The sequence below is a fragment of the Ciona robusta genome, chromosome 10, assembly GCF_009617815.1.
Source record: "Ciona robusta chromosome 10, ASM961781v2".
NCBI classification, from domain to species: domain Eukaryota; kingdom Metazoa; phylum Chordata; class Ascidiacea; order Phlebobranchia; family Cionidae; genus Ciona; species Ciona robusta.
In genome coordinates, this window is record NC_143244.1 from 2,845,229 (window position 1) to 2,862,747 (window position 17,519).

Consider the following 17,519-nt stretch of genomic DNA (forward strand, 5'->3'; position numbering starts at 1 on the left):
AGCACAAATAAGACCATGTCACCACAATTTATTTGGTGACGTTCAGAAAACATGATTCCCTACAAACTTATTAAGCAGTATCAGACTCACTGGGCGAAAAACAGAAAGAAGATCGTCAGAGCACCGGCAGTTTTAGAGAAAGCTAAAAAATGGGATTTTACGAAACAGTTTCAAAATAAAAGGTGAGATAAAATGCTTAAAACAACTTTTATCTCTCAGGCTTTATTTGGTTGAATAAATATTTAAAAACCAAATAACTTTCATCCTTGCATTTCAATGGTTTCCTCATTAGTTTCATGTTCGTCTTCACTTCCCTCATCCCATTCCTACAATAGAAATAACATAAAATCTTATCTGTAAATAAAAATAGCATGTATAAAAACATATTAGAGTTCTGCCCATACAGCTAAGTTACTTACACATCTGTGCAAAATGAAGAGCCCATCTATAAGCTAAACAATTATTGGAAAAAAGTTACGCTACATAAAACATAGAAATCACATACATCAAACGACTCCGGACTCATCATATTTATATCTTCATCATGGTCATCCGAAGAATCTACAAATAAAGGAAGTTTTATAAAATGATTTCTGTTCCCCCAACATGCATAATTACAGTCTTAGACAGCTTAATTGTTAGCTATACTAAGTTACATACATGGTAACTCAACGGGTATGGGTATGAGATGTATGAAACAGAACAACTGTGTTATAAAAACCGTTTATGGCTATGACCCTCTAAGCCAGGTCAAATAAGCTATGTTCATTCTTTCACCTTCCTCCACCACAAACAAAGCAGGTTGCTCGGAAATTTTTTCAGTGGTTTTCCGTGAAACGATTTGCGTCATGATCAGGTCTAGTTTGCCCTCAAGTTTGGTCAAGCGCTCGTGAGTTTGAGTTCGGACAGAAATTAACTGGTATAAGCCAGTTAAAAGTGGTACAACTTCTGGCAGCTAAAAACAATATTGTGTTATTCTAATTAAAAATGTTTTATTCTAATTAAAAATGTTTTAACTCTAGGTTTACTAGTTATTATAGAGTAATATTACAAAACAATGTCAGTTGTTCTTTTGCTATATTGGTGAGGTCCTTAAGTATTAAAAGTACAGAATGGATACCAAAATGCAGGGCTCGACATTTACGCTTATCCGCTTGTCCCGGACAACCAAAACAGTCCATGCGACAAGTGAATTTGGTTAGGCACTTGTCCGAAGGTATGTTTAAGCTTCACAAACGTGTTGTGTCAAAAAGTGAAGTAAAATTAAGAAATTGTTGATACACACCGGCTCGTGCATTCGTCTGCTTGAGTGTTTGTGCGAGTGTATGTTCGCCAGGCTACACTTGTGCACTCGTCTGTCTGGGTAAATGTGGGACAGTGCGAGTGTGTGTTTGGTGCGAGGTTATATTTTTTTTGGCGGGAATGAAATCAGCTTGCAGAAATTAAAATTTATTTGTAAGTTTTTAAAATGACCGAGACAAAGTTAATGTCTTTATAACTAGCTATTTAATAGGGCTATTAAAATAATTACCCGATTTTTCTATTTTTTAATATATGTATTTTTTATTTTTTTTCACACGTCATTTCATTATTTTACATGTTAAAATGCACTGGCTGTTAAACCATTGTGTTACATATTTCGTAACAAAGATTTAGCTTGGCTGCCCTTCTCTGTAAACAGATTTGAGAAGGCTAGTTCTTTGTTTTAAGGGATTTATTCATTTATTATTATTCTAAGCTTTGTCAGTTAAAGTGTGAAAGGGAAGAAAGTTTTTTTTTTAATTTCACACCCTCCGGCGCATTTGAAACCTTTATATTATATAGCTGCAACACTGCTTTCAACTTTTGCGGGTGTTAAAATCTAGCTGATGCTGATAGGGCAAAAATATGCACTATTTACGTTTGTAGTTGCAATATGGGTAAATAGGTTTCACACACTAAATAAAACCGAGTTTGATAGCTACTGCTTTTAAGACGTGGACAAGCATATTAGCATACATTAAGGTTTGAACATAGCATTTATAATGCATGTTACATAAAATGTTGCGTTTGAAAGAATTGTTCACTTCATTGCGACAAGTAAAAAAATTCCAAGCGCCTAAAAGGCTAAAACAGGTTAATGTAGAGCTCTGAAATGCCAAGTAGAACAACAAACAATAAACTCACAGTCATTAAATATGATGCATGTTGGCTTAACGTTGTTCGCGTCCATTTCATGAAAATCAAACACCTGTAGCAAGTATTATGTGAATAATAAAAAAAAATATTTTTATTCCGTTTATGCAAAACAAATTAAAACTATATTTGATGGAAAATCATATGAAAGATTATAACTTATAAATCTGATAAAATACCCCCCTTTCCCCACCTTGAAAAGACTTTTTCACAGTAAGTTTTTTAAATCAGTATCAAATTAAAATATATTTTTGTGATATATTCAAGGTTTATTTGTAAAATATTAATTTACTTACTTTTCTGGAGTTCCTTTCAATCTTTCTGTTAATTCTTTAAGAAGAGAAACAACATAATTTATTGGGACTTGACGAACTGTGTTCCTAATAAGGTTATCATTGCTGTGTTGAAGTACTTGCTGTGGGATAGTGATGTCATAATGAGGGTTATGATAAGATACAGTAGATTAGGCAATTACAAATTGTAATTGCTTTTTGATTGAAGTCCTTTAGTGTGGCACATTATAGGACCGGAGATATAGGCTGTTTAAACTTTACAATGGAAGTGCCTGACCAGGAAACAACAGCGCTAGATCGAAACGATCTTTACATTTATATTAATAGGCAACCTTATTGCTTCTAATAAACCATAGAAGCGCAGATAACAAACTTTTTAATATCAATATTCAAAAATTTAATCAGTAAACCACATAAGTATCACAGTTAAAATATAAGTTACCACTCACATTAAGTACGTCACGGTCGTTGCTTTGCAAACCTTGCGAAAGAAGAATAGCTAAAGAATCGGCATTTGGTGGTGCTTTGTAGTCTCCATTTGGAGAAGCTGTATCGACGCTCATCGCGGTCAGTCGTTCTTCCAAGGTAAGCTTAATGAAAAATAAAAATGAAATAAAACGTAGATTGCAGTTCATCAGCTTAATATATTTGATATTTGTAAATGAAAACAGGTAAATACAGCATATTAAGACAGATGTCATAGCCCACAGTCAACTATTAAGTAACATAATATGTTTTATCATTCAAGTTTTAAACTTAACACAAGCTTTACCCTGCTGTTAGGTGTTGATACAAGCAAACAAAATTAAATTATATTGCATTTGTCACATTAATCAATGAGGTTCCCTCAATAAGGACTGTGGATGTAACTGCATTTTAAATTTAACCCAGGATTGAAAAAAGAAATCACAAAAAATGTAGCGCCTGTTATATACAGTGTTTGGTACAGTCCTATGCTTTATCTAAGATCAAAGTGAATGAAATTGTAAATTAGTGGATTAGACCAATAATGATAATTTTTTAGTAAAATAGAGACAAACCTGTGCTTCCCCAATAGAAGGGTTTTTCTTTCTTTTTGTTCCAGATTTTTCAACAGCCAACCTGTTATGACCCGGCACACCAGGCACGATGGTCGTCACATTCTCCTTGTTTTTCAATGGTTCCTTTAACTAATGATGTCATAGAAGGAAATTTTAAACAAAGAACAAACGAATATGTAAATATATCTTGTGTGATGAAGCAATAAAAGTTGTTGTAACACAGGTGTTCATGTTGTTAATAAATGGTTTATTATCCCGATGTTGTGGTTGATTAATATTTTAGTACAACTGCCGGCATATATAAGTTTGTGCGTGTTTTTTTTTACTATAGGACTGATGAATAAGACAACTCATAAGGAAGTAAAGAGCCCACCGAGTTGGAGCAATTGCGTAAAAAGGGTAAATACCAATGGATACAAATGCCCACAATGGTAACTGTAGGATCCAGACTACAGGCAGATGTGCTAACGCGATGCCGGTTTTACGATTTTATGTTACACACACACACACATTTATAAAGGTTTAACCTTGGTATTATCCGTTATGCAGCACGTTAATCATAAACGTCAAAGTAGCGCTTGTGTCCTATGATCTTGTTTTAATCACAATGAATTGTGAACTACTATAACATCATACGTTAGGATTACACAATACGTAAGTCACAATAAATGGATTGCATCACAATGCCGCTTGTGACAGGGTGAATTGCCAAAAGTTTGCTATTTCGTAACTTTTTATCCTGGGATAATGGATGACATCATAATACAGCAAGTGATGTAACAGTTTATCGGTGGGAATACAAAATTGCGCAAAATAAGATGACAATAAACTTTTTTGTAACTTCAGAAAATAAATATCCAGGGCTAAAAAGGAAAGTTTTAACATATTTTTTTCTCACCTTTAATTTGTCTTTCTCGATTAAAACATGTACTTGAGCTGGATCTTCACGAATTAAACAGATTTCCGAACCAGAATGTTCTTTTATTTTCTGTAATGATTTGATGAGACAAACCAATCACTTATGATTTATGCTGCACAAAAGGCATGGGCCAAAAAACAGTAGGTCCAAAATGTTTCGTAAAAAAAATGATAATGTTGTGTTTTTATTGTGATTGTAACCTAACGAGAAATCCTTTTAAAATCCAACATTTTACTATCCTTAAACATATTTATTTGAAATAAAAAGCATTAAAATAAACATATATACTTAAGAATTCACGTTAAAATTCCCACCCACCAAAGTTTCAAATGCGATCCCTGCAGTAGTGCCATACGCCAGAACAATGACGGGATCTTCATTTTTCTTGTCGAACGTGGCAGAAATCACAGAAAGTTGTTCGGCTGTTGGGGTAACTACTCTTATATTGTAAATGGGGGTAAGAGGTTTCTTCATTGGTCTAAAATGTAGAAGGTTAAGGTGTTTTGGGGAAAGTAACTTTAATGACAAAAATACAAAATAGGTTCTGTAACATTGCCAAAACACACACTTAAGATTATTTATCACATAGAATGCCTTGTCATTTAAATCATCATATTAATTCGGGATGTGCTGAAGTTGTAAAAGCTCCGGTTCGCCGAGCTTCTACCAAAGGCTCTGCGAAGAGCTGAACCTGCGCACCAATAACGTGATGAAGGAGAAAAGCGTACAAGAATATGCGACTGTTTAGTCGAAAAGGGTCGCTAATCAAAATAACAGAACACATGGTTTGCGTTTAAACAGACATCTCGTTTCGTAATTCCCAGTGTTGCAAAATGTAAAATTCCTGTTAAAAAATTTAACTAAAACTTCTTTATATATAGTTGTTGTAGCACTTTTTTATTATTTCATTATAAAAATAGTTCAAGAGTTTTTAGCTTTTTACTTAAAACCAGATACGGAAACATCGTGCCCACGTGAAATTCGATAACGGTCGTAATTGGGCACGGACAGAGCGACGTGTCGCCGTCGCGAAACCAAGATTCAGCGCAAGCCATTGCCGCGGTGTGCAGTGTCGCCAAAATCTACTGCAGATGACCCATCTTACGCAACTAAATGCTTGTCTTAATTTATGCCAGTTAGTAAATTTTGTCGCTTTTCCTTTGTCGATTTACCGTTCCTGTTAATCGACAGACTCGGGAGACGAGTGATCTTTTCGTCAGCATGTAGATACGATAATATAGATAAACAATTACAACAATTTGCGCAATCGTTCACATATATTAAAAGCAGACGTATTGTAGTTTGATTTAAATCAACTACAAACGATCGTTACTTCGACGTGCGCCGTTATTCGTTTAGAGCTATGAAAATAGGTAGAAAATTTCTGAAGGGGATGTTCAACTCCCAATCCGCCCCTCTAGATCGGCCACCAATGTGACGTATTATGACGTCGGAATGATTAATTTTGTCGCGACAATTTGGAAAACCTTATTTTGAACCCCAGTCTAAAAACGTGTAAACCGCTTAATTGGAGAATATTTGCCATAAATTCGCATAATATAAACACACAAGATTCCAGAGGTGTTTCTCAGACCCGTTAGCTAGCTAGCGAATTCTCCTGCTGACTGCTACGTTACCCGTATACAGGACTTTATGTTTCGTAACAATGAACAGTCTACGTCACCTTGCGAACTTCCGGTATTGCATATGGCCGAAGGCCATGGATAAAAATTGTTACTAGACATAAAAAAAGTTTTGATGTAACACTTGTTAGGGGTGCACACACACACACACACACATTCGACAATGTCAAACCAATTTTCTGAAAAAAACTTTGTTGCTCTACGATCTGGACCGCACAATAAATCGTTGGCTTATAGCCAAAAAGCGCTTTTAAAACCTGTTAGTGGGGTTTATTTAATAAAAGTATATGCTAGCGCGAATTAATAACTTTAGTAATTGTAACTAAACGTTTCAAACCATTAGCGTCAGATTGCACGTGTGACCTATGTCGTCATAGACAATGCGCACGATGTCCCGCAAAACATCGTTAATATACAGCAGTGCAAATTCTGGACAAATTTTGTTTGCTTATTACAGCCTGATTAAAGGCTAAATCCCTTCATTTTACACGCAAATGAGAGGAAAGCATCGCCCAGTTTATGTTGCTAATTCAGGACCAGTAGAATTACGAATATGCCGCACGAATCCCAATGACCTATGTCGCAGCACTGAAGACTCACGTCGGCAACCGGCAATTGCCAACGGTTTTGCCGACGCATTTGGACAAACCGTCAGCAGTTTATTGCCGACGATGTAGAAAAAAATTTAAAAAAAAAATTTTTTTTAAACAAAATATTTTATTGCAAACGCGAAATTGCAAAAATTACAGGCGATAAAAGCTAAAAGTGAGGTAATATAATACATATAGTAGTGGTATATAGCAAATAAAGTCAGGTGCACCGATTTCCTAACGCACCTGCGCGTTGACTATGACGTCATTAACGTCCTTGTATACAAGCGGCGCATACGTTTTTTTTTCGGCGGGAATTGGTAACACGACCTTTCTCACAGCTGTGTGTAAAATAAATGTAATTTGCGGTAATAAATAGCCTAGATATGTTCCAGAAGTAACACTGCTGTATATTTAGGATGTTTTCCTCAGCCAAGCGTTATGTTTATTACGAAATAGTAAGGATTCACACGTGGATTCATTGCACCATAATAGCGATTGTTTGACCTGGCAATTGATTATAATAGCAATTCACACCCTGATTATTTGCGTCATAATAACGATTGTCCCCTTGATTATTTAGCCAGCAGGAGGTTGAAAACAGGTTGGATATTTGCCTTTTTACGTATGCGATCAAGTAAAGGATTGATACATTTGCAATAAATACTTCGACCTGGGCTATGAAGCAGACGATGTTGGTAATGTTTCGCCAATTTGGTGTTAACAATAGGAATGTGTTGAAGTTGTAAAAGCTCAGGTTCGCCGAGCGCCGAGATTCAACCAAAAGCTCGGCACGAGCTTATGACGTCATTAAGGAGAAAGGCGTACGAGAATACGTTCCTTTTTGGACGAAAAGCGTCGCTAATTAAAATCATTTAGAACACGTGGGTTGCGGTGAAAGAGAAGCTGTAATGCAGCACTTTGTATTATTTCAATATAAAAAAGTTTAGGAATTTATGGTTTTTTATTAAAAATCCGTCTAATCAGATACGAAACATTGGGCGCTCGTGTTATACGATACCGACTGTAATTCGAGACGGGCAAATTCGCACTGACGTTGCGATTCGTGACCTCACGCCTGGCCACGGGTCTTTTAAATCCTTGGCAATATTGCCGACGTATTTTGAAAACCGTCGTCAACTGTACTTTTATACGAGTCTCCAGGGCTGTATGTCGTCATAGTCAACGCGCACGTTGTCGCGCGAAAATTGGTGCACCCCAAAATTAACAAAGATTGATAAAAAAAATCGACGTCTATGCGCGTGCAACATTATAGAAATAGCATAGGGCTCAGCGCTCAGCCAATTTTCAGCAGAGCATCAAAAATAGAGACGTTCGGGCACAAGCTTTTGAGTTCAGGCTTAACTCGGCACTAGGGATGTCCTGAAGTTGAAAAAGCTCGGGTTCGCCGAGCGCCGAGCTTCAACGAAAAGCTCGGCACGAGCCCGAGCCCGAGCACCTATGAAATCATCAAGGAGAAAGGCGTACGAGAATGCGTTCCTATTCAGCCGAAAAGCGCCGCTAATCAAAATAATACAGAACACGTGGTTTGCGGTTAAAGACGCGTCTCGCTTTTCATAATTCCTACTGTTGCAAAATGTAAAATTCATACAAATAATATTTAATTAATCAATTATTTATAACTGTTACAGCCAGTGGCACAACTAGCAAGTTTCTACGCAAGTTCATCTTGGATAATGTAACGGTATTTACGTCAGAATAAACCTTTACGATCGTTACATCACAAACGAGATTGTTGGAAAACAATCGTGTTTTATTCGCTTCCATACGATCTGTAGTTTGTGTATAATTTTTGTTTCTGATGATTAGTTTAATGCAGGTAAATCGCGATTATGTTAATTTTAATTGGTGCAAATATAAGAGCGAGGAGCGACGCTATCAGTAAATTAGAACCAACATAAATTGTAATATGATATTACAAAGTATCGTCCCGGTCGAGCTTGGACAGAAGCCAAAAAACATCGTTTGATGGCGCCGCACGAGAACCAGAGTTTCATTACGTCATTTTTCACGAGAATAAATTCACAACGATTGCTTCGTTTGTTACGTGTGGAATGTATGCTACCGCATGCGTCTTCCTTTATTTCATACGCCGGCGCAGAGTTTAAAAATGTGACGCTGATACACGATGTTTTGATCTCGTGGTTGGTTGGGCTGCCCAACTTGGGCAGTGGGCACATTCCTCCCGATTGTTATATTATAAAACGTCATAATTAATAGTTACGTTGCGATAGGACACGTGACGTAACAATTGAATGAAAAATTGTTCTAATTCCAAGCGAAGGAATGTTATATTGAATGCAACGCGTGTGTGTGCGTCTTAGCACTTTCTGGCTGCGTACGTGTCTGCGGTAAAGGTGGCTTAGAGGTTGCAAAACTCTGTGGTTGCAAAACCGTGGTTGCAGCAATTTATATTATTTCATTATAAAAAAGTTTAAGAGTTTTTGGCTTTTATTTAAAATGTGATACGAAAACATTGGGCGCTCGTGTAATTCGACAACGGCTGTAATTCGATACGGGCAAATTCGCTGACGTTGCGATTCGTTACTTGCGAGAGAGCAAATTCACAACGAACGAAAAATAATTAAAGAGAAAGCTACGCTGACTAGTCTCGTTATCTCCTCGTAGTAGCTTCACTTTTTTTTATTTTTAATATTTTTCGCTCTCGCGTGCAACATTATAACATAAGGCTCGGCGCTCGGCCCAGTTTTCAGCCGAGCGCCGAGCGTCAAAAAAGGAGACGCTCGGGCACGAGCTTTTGAGTTCGGGCTCGGCTCGGCACATCCCTACTCGGCACATCCTCATCCCTAATACAATTTAGCATGCAAATTTTAAATTAAAAACAACAAGCCATTAAATTTAGGATTCAGTAATTCAGATATAAAACCAAGTACAAGTAAACATGTTATACATTCCAAAACACACAAAGATATAAAGATTTTTACCCAAGTGTATGAGAAAACACAAGTACATCACCATCTAGTGTGGTAACAAGGACATAGATCGGATCGTCGCGAGAAGAAGGCGACAAGACGTCGAACATTAAGGCATCGGATGGTAACGAGAATGTGGTGATCGCATTTTTCTTTGGTTTTGTTGATCGGATTTGCCTGGAGATAAAAAAGGGGCATCACTTTCAATTTTAGATGTGTTTATGCTTAATTTGAATACAAGAGTCGAAGAGTGTATGATTAATTTTTTTTTGCTAAGTGACTATTCATGCCCTGGAAAGGTCCTGCCAGATGGCAGATGAAAATAAAATTAACATTTTTGCTTTTGGTTCCAAAAAAAATTGTATTACATTATGCCTGGTGGCAATTAACAGAATATTTGTTGAACATCATTACAAATAAGAAACTTCTACAAATAAGTTACCACATACCACATCCTACAATTCCATTATTTTAAATTTACTTTTATAGCATAGAACTTGATACAGCAACTCATTACATTGCCTTTAAATTTATGAAATGCTTATTGTTAGAGGTCGACCGATATATCGGTCCACCGATATTATTGGCATATATTTACGTTCTACCGCTAATCGGTATCAGTAAAAAAGTGTGATACTGTAAATAGTGCGAAGCACTGTGCGTCCTACTTGACTTTTATGTGCGCCGTAGTTTAGCCGCTACGTGCGTGCTACTTTAACGTCCATGTGCGTCGTAGTTAGGGATGCACTGCGTCGTAGTTAGGGATGCACATTACAGAATAATTAGGTATTCTAGGAAATCCTAGAATACTTAATTTCGAATCTAGAATTTCAAATCTTTTTATATTTATAGGAAAAAATAATTTTTATCCACATAAGTTAGTTTATAGACTTTTTCATAGTAGCCTTGTTGGATCATGAACTGTAAAATGATCAAAAACTGTATTATTGGGTAGTTTTTGCGTCATGAAACGTATAGCATGCTATGAAAAGACGTTGCGAAACGTTTACTCTCAAAAGGTCCAACAAACCCAAAAATATTTTTTTTTATATTTCAAAAATTTGTTAATATAGTGTATGAGATGACGTGTAATGACTAATGACATCATTAAACAGAATACCGAATCCCGTAATTAGATTCGAATACAAAAGGATTCGAATCTCACGAATTCTAAATTCTGTAATGTGCATCCCTAGTCACAGTTTGACTTTTATGTGCGCCGTAGTTTAGCCGTTAGGTAAGTGCTACTTTAACGTCCATGTGCGTCGTAGTTTGACCTTTGCTTGCGCCGTAGTTCGATTTTTACATGCATCTTAGTTTAATGTCCACGTGCGTCATTGTTTCACCTTTAGGTTGGTCTTAGTTAAACAATCATGTGCGTCGTGGTTTTCTAAGAACATGCATATGCATACCAACCTATTTTTTCTATAACTTGTAATAACTTGAATACAGGTATTTTTACTATTGAATAAAACTTTTTTCATTTCATATGTTTCGCTATGATGACAAATATTGGTAAAATTTTGGTATCGGTATCAGCAAAAGCTAAAAATATCGGTATCAGTGGAAATTATTGATATCAGTCGGTCTCTACCTATTATATTACATGAGGGTGTCATTCACACAGAGAATCATTTAAACTCGCTTACCAGGCATTCAGTGCGTGACCATCAGAGGCAGCAGAGAGAAAATAAGTTTCGTCAACAGCTTCAAGTGCTGTTGAATCGTGGCTAGAAATCTTGGCCGGCAATTCAACAAACAACATAGAAATCACAGGACTTAAATGTCCGTTGAACCTCTGAAGATAAAGTTTAAATACTGACTATTGGTGTAATGGGCCGAATTTGCAACAGGAGTTGTAACAATGTGCAAATAAGCACATTTCAAGGTGCGACCTGCACTTTGTGCACGCACCCTATGAAAATGAGCACATTCAAAAAAAACGAGTACTACAGATTGTTCTGTGCTTATAGGTCTAATACAGTTACAGCAGCACGTATGAGAAATTGGAAATTTAATAAATCAAATAAATCATGTTATTTTACCCGAATAACTTCTTTAGTTTTAAGACTCCACAACTTAATGGTCTTTCCGGCAGAAAGCAAAGTTTTGCAGTGAGGTCCAACCTTGATACTGTGTACCTCCCATTTGTCAGCTTTCCATTTGCTAAGTTGGGTAAATGTAAATTTCTTATTTACATTAGCGAAGAGAAATGATTAATTTTGTTTTAAACAGAATGATGGACTAAAACAAAAGAACAAACCATTTGTGCTTGGAGTGTGATGCATCCCATTCAATAATATGGTGATCATTTGAACATGTGAAGAAAGTATTGTCGTCCGATTTCCAACATATATCGTTTATTCGTCCATTGTGGCCCCCAGTCTGTAATAATTAAGTATGAACTAATTATTGGACCAATTATTATGTAAATTATATAGAGAGATAAGGTTCTTCCCGATTGTTATATTATGAAACGTCATAATTTAAAGTTCTGTTGTTATAGGACAAGTAACGTAACAATTAAACGAAAAATGTTCCAATTCCTACCGAAAGAATGTAATAATGAATGCAACACGTGTTTTAACACTTTCTGTCTGGGTGCGTGTTTGCGGAAATGGGGTCTGTCATGACACCAAAACAACTCCCATGGTTGCAGCAGTTTATTTATTTTATTATAAAAAAGTTTAAGAGTTTTTGGCATTTTATTTAAAATCAGATACAGAAACATTGCACGTTCATTTAATTGAACACCGGCTGTAATTCGATACGGGCAAATTTGCTGATGTTGCGATTCCTTACTTGCGAGAGAGCAAATTCACAACGAACAAGACATAATTAAAGAAAAGGCTACGCTGATTACTCTCGTTATCTCCTAGTAGCCTCCCTTTTTACATTTTTAATACTTCTTGCAAGCAACATTATAGCAATAGCATAAGGCTCGGCGCTCTGCCCAGATTTAAGCCGACCGCAAACTTCTATAATAGCATGAAAACACCTAAAGTACCTTAAACTAACAAAATTGTACTCAAAAATTATTTACTTACAAAGTTACATACATAAGAACTCGTACGAGAGCTTCTATGGCAAGCATGAGGAGAACATGAAAAAAAATCCTTTCAAGCATTAAAACATGAAGTATACTTTAACTTACAAACTTGCACACTAGGTCACCAGCAATATTGTCATACAACAAAGCATCTCCAACTTCCGTTCCAAGCGCAATATATTCAAAGTGAGGAGAAATGTTCTCAGATTTCCTTGCCTTCTTCTTTTTTGGTGTTGTAAGCTGTATTGTAAAAAAGTAAAAGTAACCTACTTTATCCTCGCGTAGCCGAAAAACGACAGTCGCTATAACACGGGTTTAACACCTCGTGCCAGCTTACGAGTTACCTTGTATGTTACTTTGTGGGTGATTATGTTTTGTGGATTTTTTTAATTTTAGGTTTTTATGTATGGCTGATAATTTGGACAACCCATTAGTGACCACTGGGTTGGAGCAATTGCCGTTAAGTGTCTTGCCCAAGGACACATATGCCCACAATGGTAGCAATGTCAAGCCTTGAACCCAAAACCTCTGGGTTACAGGCAGCCGCGCTAACCACTTTGCCACAGCGCCGGACTATATGAACAGTAAGATTTATGATAATGTGGCACTCGTAATTGGCCACACCCAACAAGAAATTTAGGCTAATAATGCTAACTTAAGCGAGAATGTAGAAACTAAACTTTTTACTGAACATGTTAAACAGGCACATAGGTAATATGTATAGGCTATATCTATAGTACAACTATCATTATGCTTAATCAGGTGATATGAGGATGTTATATATATATTTATTTTTTATACTTTGTCATTGTTACGATGGTGTGCTATTTTCCATGATAAACAAGTGAATGTAGCAGTCAGATGGCTGGCTGGTGTGAACTGGTGTCTCTCCACCCCGCTCTTCACGTCCCAAACATGCAACACGCCATCCAATGAACATAAGGCTAATTTATCTTCACCCGAAAATGCGGCTTTGCAGCGACCTACCGCTGCCATTGGATTGGATTTCTAGCCTAATTTTAAATTAAAAATGAATTAATAAGTGTTTTTGAAAATGTACATGCGGTTTTTAATATACTTTAACTGGCTACACATTTTCAATGTGTTATTATTAAAGTTCTCTGCGTGTTTTACATGATTTTATGGTTTATCATAGTTTTTGCGACATTCAAAATTTAATTTATAAAAAAATAATCCTAAACATAGTAAAAACCCTGCCTTTATACAAACCATCTAAATTCACACGTGCAACATAAGAAAATTTCCCCTTAGCTCTTTGTCGCCCCCATCTGGGCATAAATAATATTTGCAATCTATTGAAAGGGCAACAATTCTTATTTAGTTGCGCAAATTAATTATAAAAAATACGTTGAAATAATTAAATAGCAGCTTCTGTATTATATATGTACTCTTTTTACGCATTTTTATTATAGTCTATATTCTATAGTGAATATAACTATAATATTTAACGTTTGTCACATGGCACAATAACAATCGGAATTTAACCTCGCGCTATCGCAGCATTGTTCGTTACCTGGCAGATGTAGTTTTAGTAAAGTTGTACAAAATCCGCTCTTTACAGTTCGCCCGGTAGTTCCTAGGAAAATTTCCTGTTCTTATTCACACAGTTAAAAACAAATATGAATGACAACAAGTGGATTACTGTGTTTGGGTATTGCTAACTTATGTTATGTAATCAAAATGACAGATTTACAATTTGTTGTTTGTTTAACAGTAGCGTACTTATAGATATGATTGACATGAATAGGAATACGGCATTTGCAATAGCTGGAATTTGTGGAACTGCATTTCTAGGATATTGTGTTTACTTTGACCGAAAACGAAGAAATGACCCAGATTTTAAAAAGAAACTACTAGAAAGTATGTGTTTAATATTTTTGGGCCACATTTCTCTGTATTGCAAAGCAACCTGATGCACTAAACTTCTGTAGTTTATTTAGACATTTACATGTAATAAATATAAAATAATCGTCTTTTTTTATTTCAGAAAGAAAGCAGTGGCAAACAAAGTCAAGTGGTGGAAATACTACTGTAGTGAGTCCTGTAAATCTTTACAAAGCCTATTAAAACTACAACTTTTTGTTTACTGTTTTTAAACACCGGGTTTTTTCAAACAATTTTTGTTTTATAGATGCCAGACTTGCGTGATGTAGAGGCAGTCCAGAAATTCTTTCTCAAAGAGGTCCAGCTTGGTGAAGAATTACTCGCAAGCGGTGACCATGAGGGTGGTGTTGAACATCTTACCAACGCTGTTGCCGTTTGTGGACAACCCCAACAGCTCCTACAAGTCTTACAGCAGACACTTCCACAACCAGTGTTTGCCATGTTGCTCGAAAAACTTCCCTCCATAAGTCAGGTATAAATTAATGCATGTATTGATTTTTACTACTAGAAATAGAAACATGCTGTTTTAAATGTATTTCACAGTAGGACCTCAGATTTATGCCAGAGTTGGCTCAGTACCTGGACACCCAACGTGCTACAACCCACTAGTAATCACAGGGGTCGTGCAATGTCCCATAAGTGTGGACACATAGGTTGCTATTTAATTTACAGTACATACATTATTTTACAAAGTATTACAAATATTTATCTTTACAGAGATTGGCTACCTCGCCTGCTATGTCTTCTGCTGTTCCCAAACCAGAGGAACCATCATCTGCAACTATTACTGACGTTGATGATTTAGAGTGAAATATAAACTGTGTTACAACTTTATACAACAGATGGGCAACAGGCCTTATTTTTAAGCGGACATACACTGCATAACTTTACTTAAACATATGTACAAATCTTTAATTTGATAAATCATGATTTAAAATTTAACAGAATTTGTACGAGCAACAATTCATTTATTGTTAAATAAAAACACATACGGACTCAAAAGCAAAGCTTTGAATGTAGAAAGCAGAGAAAAATGTTCCCCAGATTTCAGTTTGACAAACTATTATCATACATCAAGGCAGGAGATAACTAGAAGTACCTTTTTGAGCAGCATTAATAAAAAGGAGAATGGTTCATGTTCATTTAGCAATTAAAAACCAATGATATAGGAAACTGTCCTTGGTGAGTTGTTAACCTTTTAAAATTAAGTTAAAGAATAAATAGTTCATTATACAAACAGATAAGTAATACCCAGATTCAAAGAGCAAAAAAAACGTTGTAAATCTATCATTTTTTCTTGCTGGCTTTGGTCCTTGTTGGTTTTGGTTTCTTACCACTGAACATATTAGCCAGCATTCCTGCCATGTCTGGCATTTGACTTTGACCAGGATTAAATTTTTTCATTGATTCTTCCATCTCCTTTTGGAACTCAGGGTCTTGTGTGTTCATTAATTTAGGCAGGACAACCAACATTAGCATGGGTAATACCATCATTAAAACCTACAAGGCAATTTCGTTAGATTGTATCTTAATGTATAGGTTTAATGATTAGTCTTGCATATTAAAGTTCAAGTATTTTCATAATTAAACCTGAAAAGCAGAAATAAAATTAAGTTTTCTTCAGTATCTTAGAAACTACAAACGATCAAAATTGAGTGATTTTTTTATGGGAAATCCCATGCATTGCGCCACAACCTATTTTTTTCTAATGGAACCTTTAGATCAGATTTGAACATATCTATCAATACACAAATTTTGAATTTTTCTTGACATACTCCCAAGTTTATAGATGTAGATTTTTAATGTTTAATCTGACACATTAAAGTTATGGCTGTCAATTGATAACTTGCATCTAATAGATAGACCCAAAGAACTGTTTGGTGATATTGTCCAATTGGTCCCAACCATTTGCTGAAAAAAATAATTTTTCTTACCATTGGGTTTTTAAGCATATCGAAAATGCTAAATTTTTCCCTTGTCTGAAAGTATTTTACCAAACCAAGTGGTTTTAAATCAAGTGGGTACTTGACCAATGATACTGAGCTTGGTTTCAAATTGTTCAGTTTTCTTGCACGGACGTTACCCTTAGAAGAAACATCTACTCGCACAGGCTCAAACATATACTTTGGAGATAAGACTTCAATAACATAAGATCCAGACTGGACATTGTGGAATGTGAACGAACCATCTGGTCTAAAAAGTACAATTTTTGAAACAGATTAGCCATTTAATAAAGAATCAGTACAACATATCTAAAAAAAAATTTTTTATGGCACACAGAGAACAAAATTTTAAAACTTTTGTAATTACTCTGTCGCTAAAGGATAAATAAGCTTGAAATCATTCATCACCATGTGTTTATACAACAGCAAAGTACAAATTGGTGCTATTATAAATAAACTATTAAGTTAGCATAAAAACTACAATATATCAAACAAAAATACCTTTTATAGCTAATGGAGAATACAACGATTATGTCTCAAAAACAAAACTTACTTAATAAAACTTCTGTACAGTCCGCCGTCCATTACCAAATTTGTTTCTGCAAAAGCATCACCACTGGGAAGGTACACACGGCCATTGACTTTATAAGATTCACATATTAAAGGAGATAATACAATCAGTACAAAACTAAGAACTATCTTTAACATTATTGCACACCGTGTATCTACAAAACGGTTAGTTTAATTAACAGTCTCTTTTGTTCCTATAAGCGCCTAAACTACTGATAAACTTAACGTAACAACTTTAAACAATAGAAACTTCGGTTATACAATTACAGCGTAAAAGTGACGTCAAATGCCGTCACCGATTCAACTTATAAAGATAGGAGAGCGCTGATTTTGAGCAGTTACGCGTTCTAGGCACAGAATTAAAAAGAATAGAACGCGCATCTCTAATGTCGCCAAAGGAGAGAGGTGATACACTCTCTTTCTTTCGCGAGTCGTTCC

General features: G+C 35.8%; 4 protein-coding genes across 4 annotated transcripts; 1 reads left to right on the top strand and 3 right to left on the bottom strand.

Annotated features, from left to right (window-relative positions):
- Positions 1-8: 8 nt before the first annotated feature.
- Positions 9-4,936, bottom strand: LOC149729537 (WD repeat-containing protein 43-like). The gene is made up of 9 exons (XM_089886755.1): positions 4,746-4,936; positions 4,407-4,496; positions 3,509-3,637; positions 2,918-3,058; positions 2,472-2,590; positions 2,167-2,230; positions 778-955; positions 506-561; positions 9-326 (listed from the first exon to the last, which is right to left on the bottom strand). The coding sequence occupies exons 1-9, from the start codon at positions 4,899-4,901 to the stop codon at positions 261-263; spliced, it is 999 nt and encodes a 332-aa protein (XP_089742881.1). The 5' UTR covers positions 4,902-4,936; the 3' UTR covers positions 9-260.
- Positions 4,937-9,114: 4,178 nt separating this feature from the next.
- Positions 9,115-13,676, bottom strand: LOC149729538 (WD repeat-containing protein 43-like). The gene is made up of 6 exons (XM_089886743.1): positions 13,465-13,676; positions 12,769-12,903; positions 11,878-11,999; positions 11,660-11,780; positions 11,264-11,412; positions 9,115-9,791 (listed from the first exon to the last, which is right to left on the bottom strand). The coding sequence occupies exons 1-6, from the start codon at positions 13,657-13,659 to the stop codon at positions 9,623-9,625; spliced, it is 891 nt and encodes a 296-aa protein (XP_089742869.1). The 5' UTR covers positions 13,660-13,676; the 3' UTR covers positions 9,115-9,622.
- A 695-nt stretch (positions 13,677-14,371) lies between these two features.
- LOC149729539 (mitochondrial import receptor subunit TOM20 homolog) lies at positions 14,372-15,575 on the top strand. The gene is made up of 4 exons (XM_089886754.1): positions 14,372-14,544; positions 14,672-14,718; positions 14,816-15,040; positions 15,286-15,575. The coding sequence occupies exons 1-4, from the start codon at positions 14,415-14,417 to the stop codon at positions 15,376-15,378; spliced, it is 495 nt and encodes a 164-aa protein (XP_089742880.1). The 5' UTR covers positions 14,372-14,414; the 3' UTR covers positions 15,379-15,575.
- On the bottom strand, positions 15,516-17,293 carry LOC149729540 (endoplasmic reticulum membrane protein complex subunit 7-like). The gene is made up of 3 exons (XM_089886748.1): positions 17,065-17,293; positions 16,503-16,761; positions 15,516-16,068 (listed from the first exon to the last, which is right to left on the bottom strand). The coding sequence occupies exons 1-3, from the start codon at positions 17,217-17,219 to the stop codon at positions 15,856-15,858; spliced, it is 627 nt and encodes a 208-aa protein (XP_089742874.1). The 5' UTR covers positions 17,220-17,293; the 3' UTR covers positions 15,516-15,855.
- Between the last annotated feature and the right edge of the window lie 226 nt (positions 17,294-17,519).

Bases quoted from the DNA above. Each gene is read 5' to 3' on its own strand.
- LOC149729537 (XM_089886755.1), bottom strand. From the start codon at position 4,901: ATGAAGAAACCTCTTACCCCCATTTACAATATAAGAGTAGTTACCCCA. The intron at 562-777 runs GTGAAAGAATGA...CTTTATTTGTAG, and splicing joins TTTGTTTGTGGTGGAGGAAG to ATTCTTCGGATGACCATGAT. The intron at 327-505 runs GTATGTGATTTC...TTTCTATTGTAG, and splicing joins TGAGTCCGGAGTCGTTTGAT to GAATGGGATGAGGGAAGTGA.
- LOC149729538 (XM_089886743.1), bottom strand. From the start codon at position 13,659: ATGGCAGCGGTAGGTCGCTGCAAAGCCGCATTTTCGGGTGAAGATAAA. The intron at 12,000-12,768 runs GTAAGTTAAAGT...TAATTATTACAG, and splicing joins GTGACCTAGTGTGCAAGTTT to ACTGGGGGCCACAATGGACG. The intron at 11,781-11,877 runs GTTTGTTCTTTT...TACCCAACTTAG, and splicing joins TCACACTCCAAGCACAAATG to CAAATGGAAAGCTGACAAAT.
- LOC149729539 (XM_089886754.1), top strand. From the start codon at position 14,415: ATGATTGACATGAATAGGAATACGGCATTTGCAATAGCTGGAATTTGT. The intron at 14,545-14,671 runs GTATGTGTTTAA...TTTTTATTTCAG, and splicing joins TAAAAAGAAACTACTAGAAA to AAAGAAAGCAGTGGCAAACA. The intron at 15,041-15,285 runs GTATAAATTAAT...TTATCTTTACAG, and splicing joins AACTTCCCTCCATAAGTCAG to AGATTGGCTACCTCGCCTGC.
- LOC149729540 (XM_089886748.1), bottom strand. From the start codon at position 17,219: ATGTTAAAGATAGTTCTTAGTTTTGTACTGATTGTATTATCTCCTTTA. The intron at 16,762-17,064 runs GTAAGTTTTGTT...TGTACTTTTTAG, and splicing joins CTGTACAGAAGTTTTATTAA to ACCAGATGGTTCGTTCACAT. The intron at 16,069-16,502 runs GTAAGAAAAATT...ATTGCCTTGTAG, and splicing joins ATATGCTTAAAAACCCAATG to GTTTTAATGATGGTATTACC.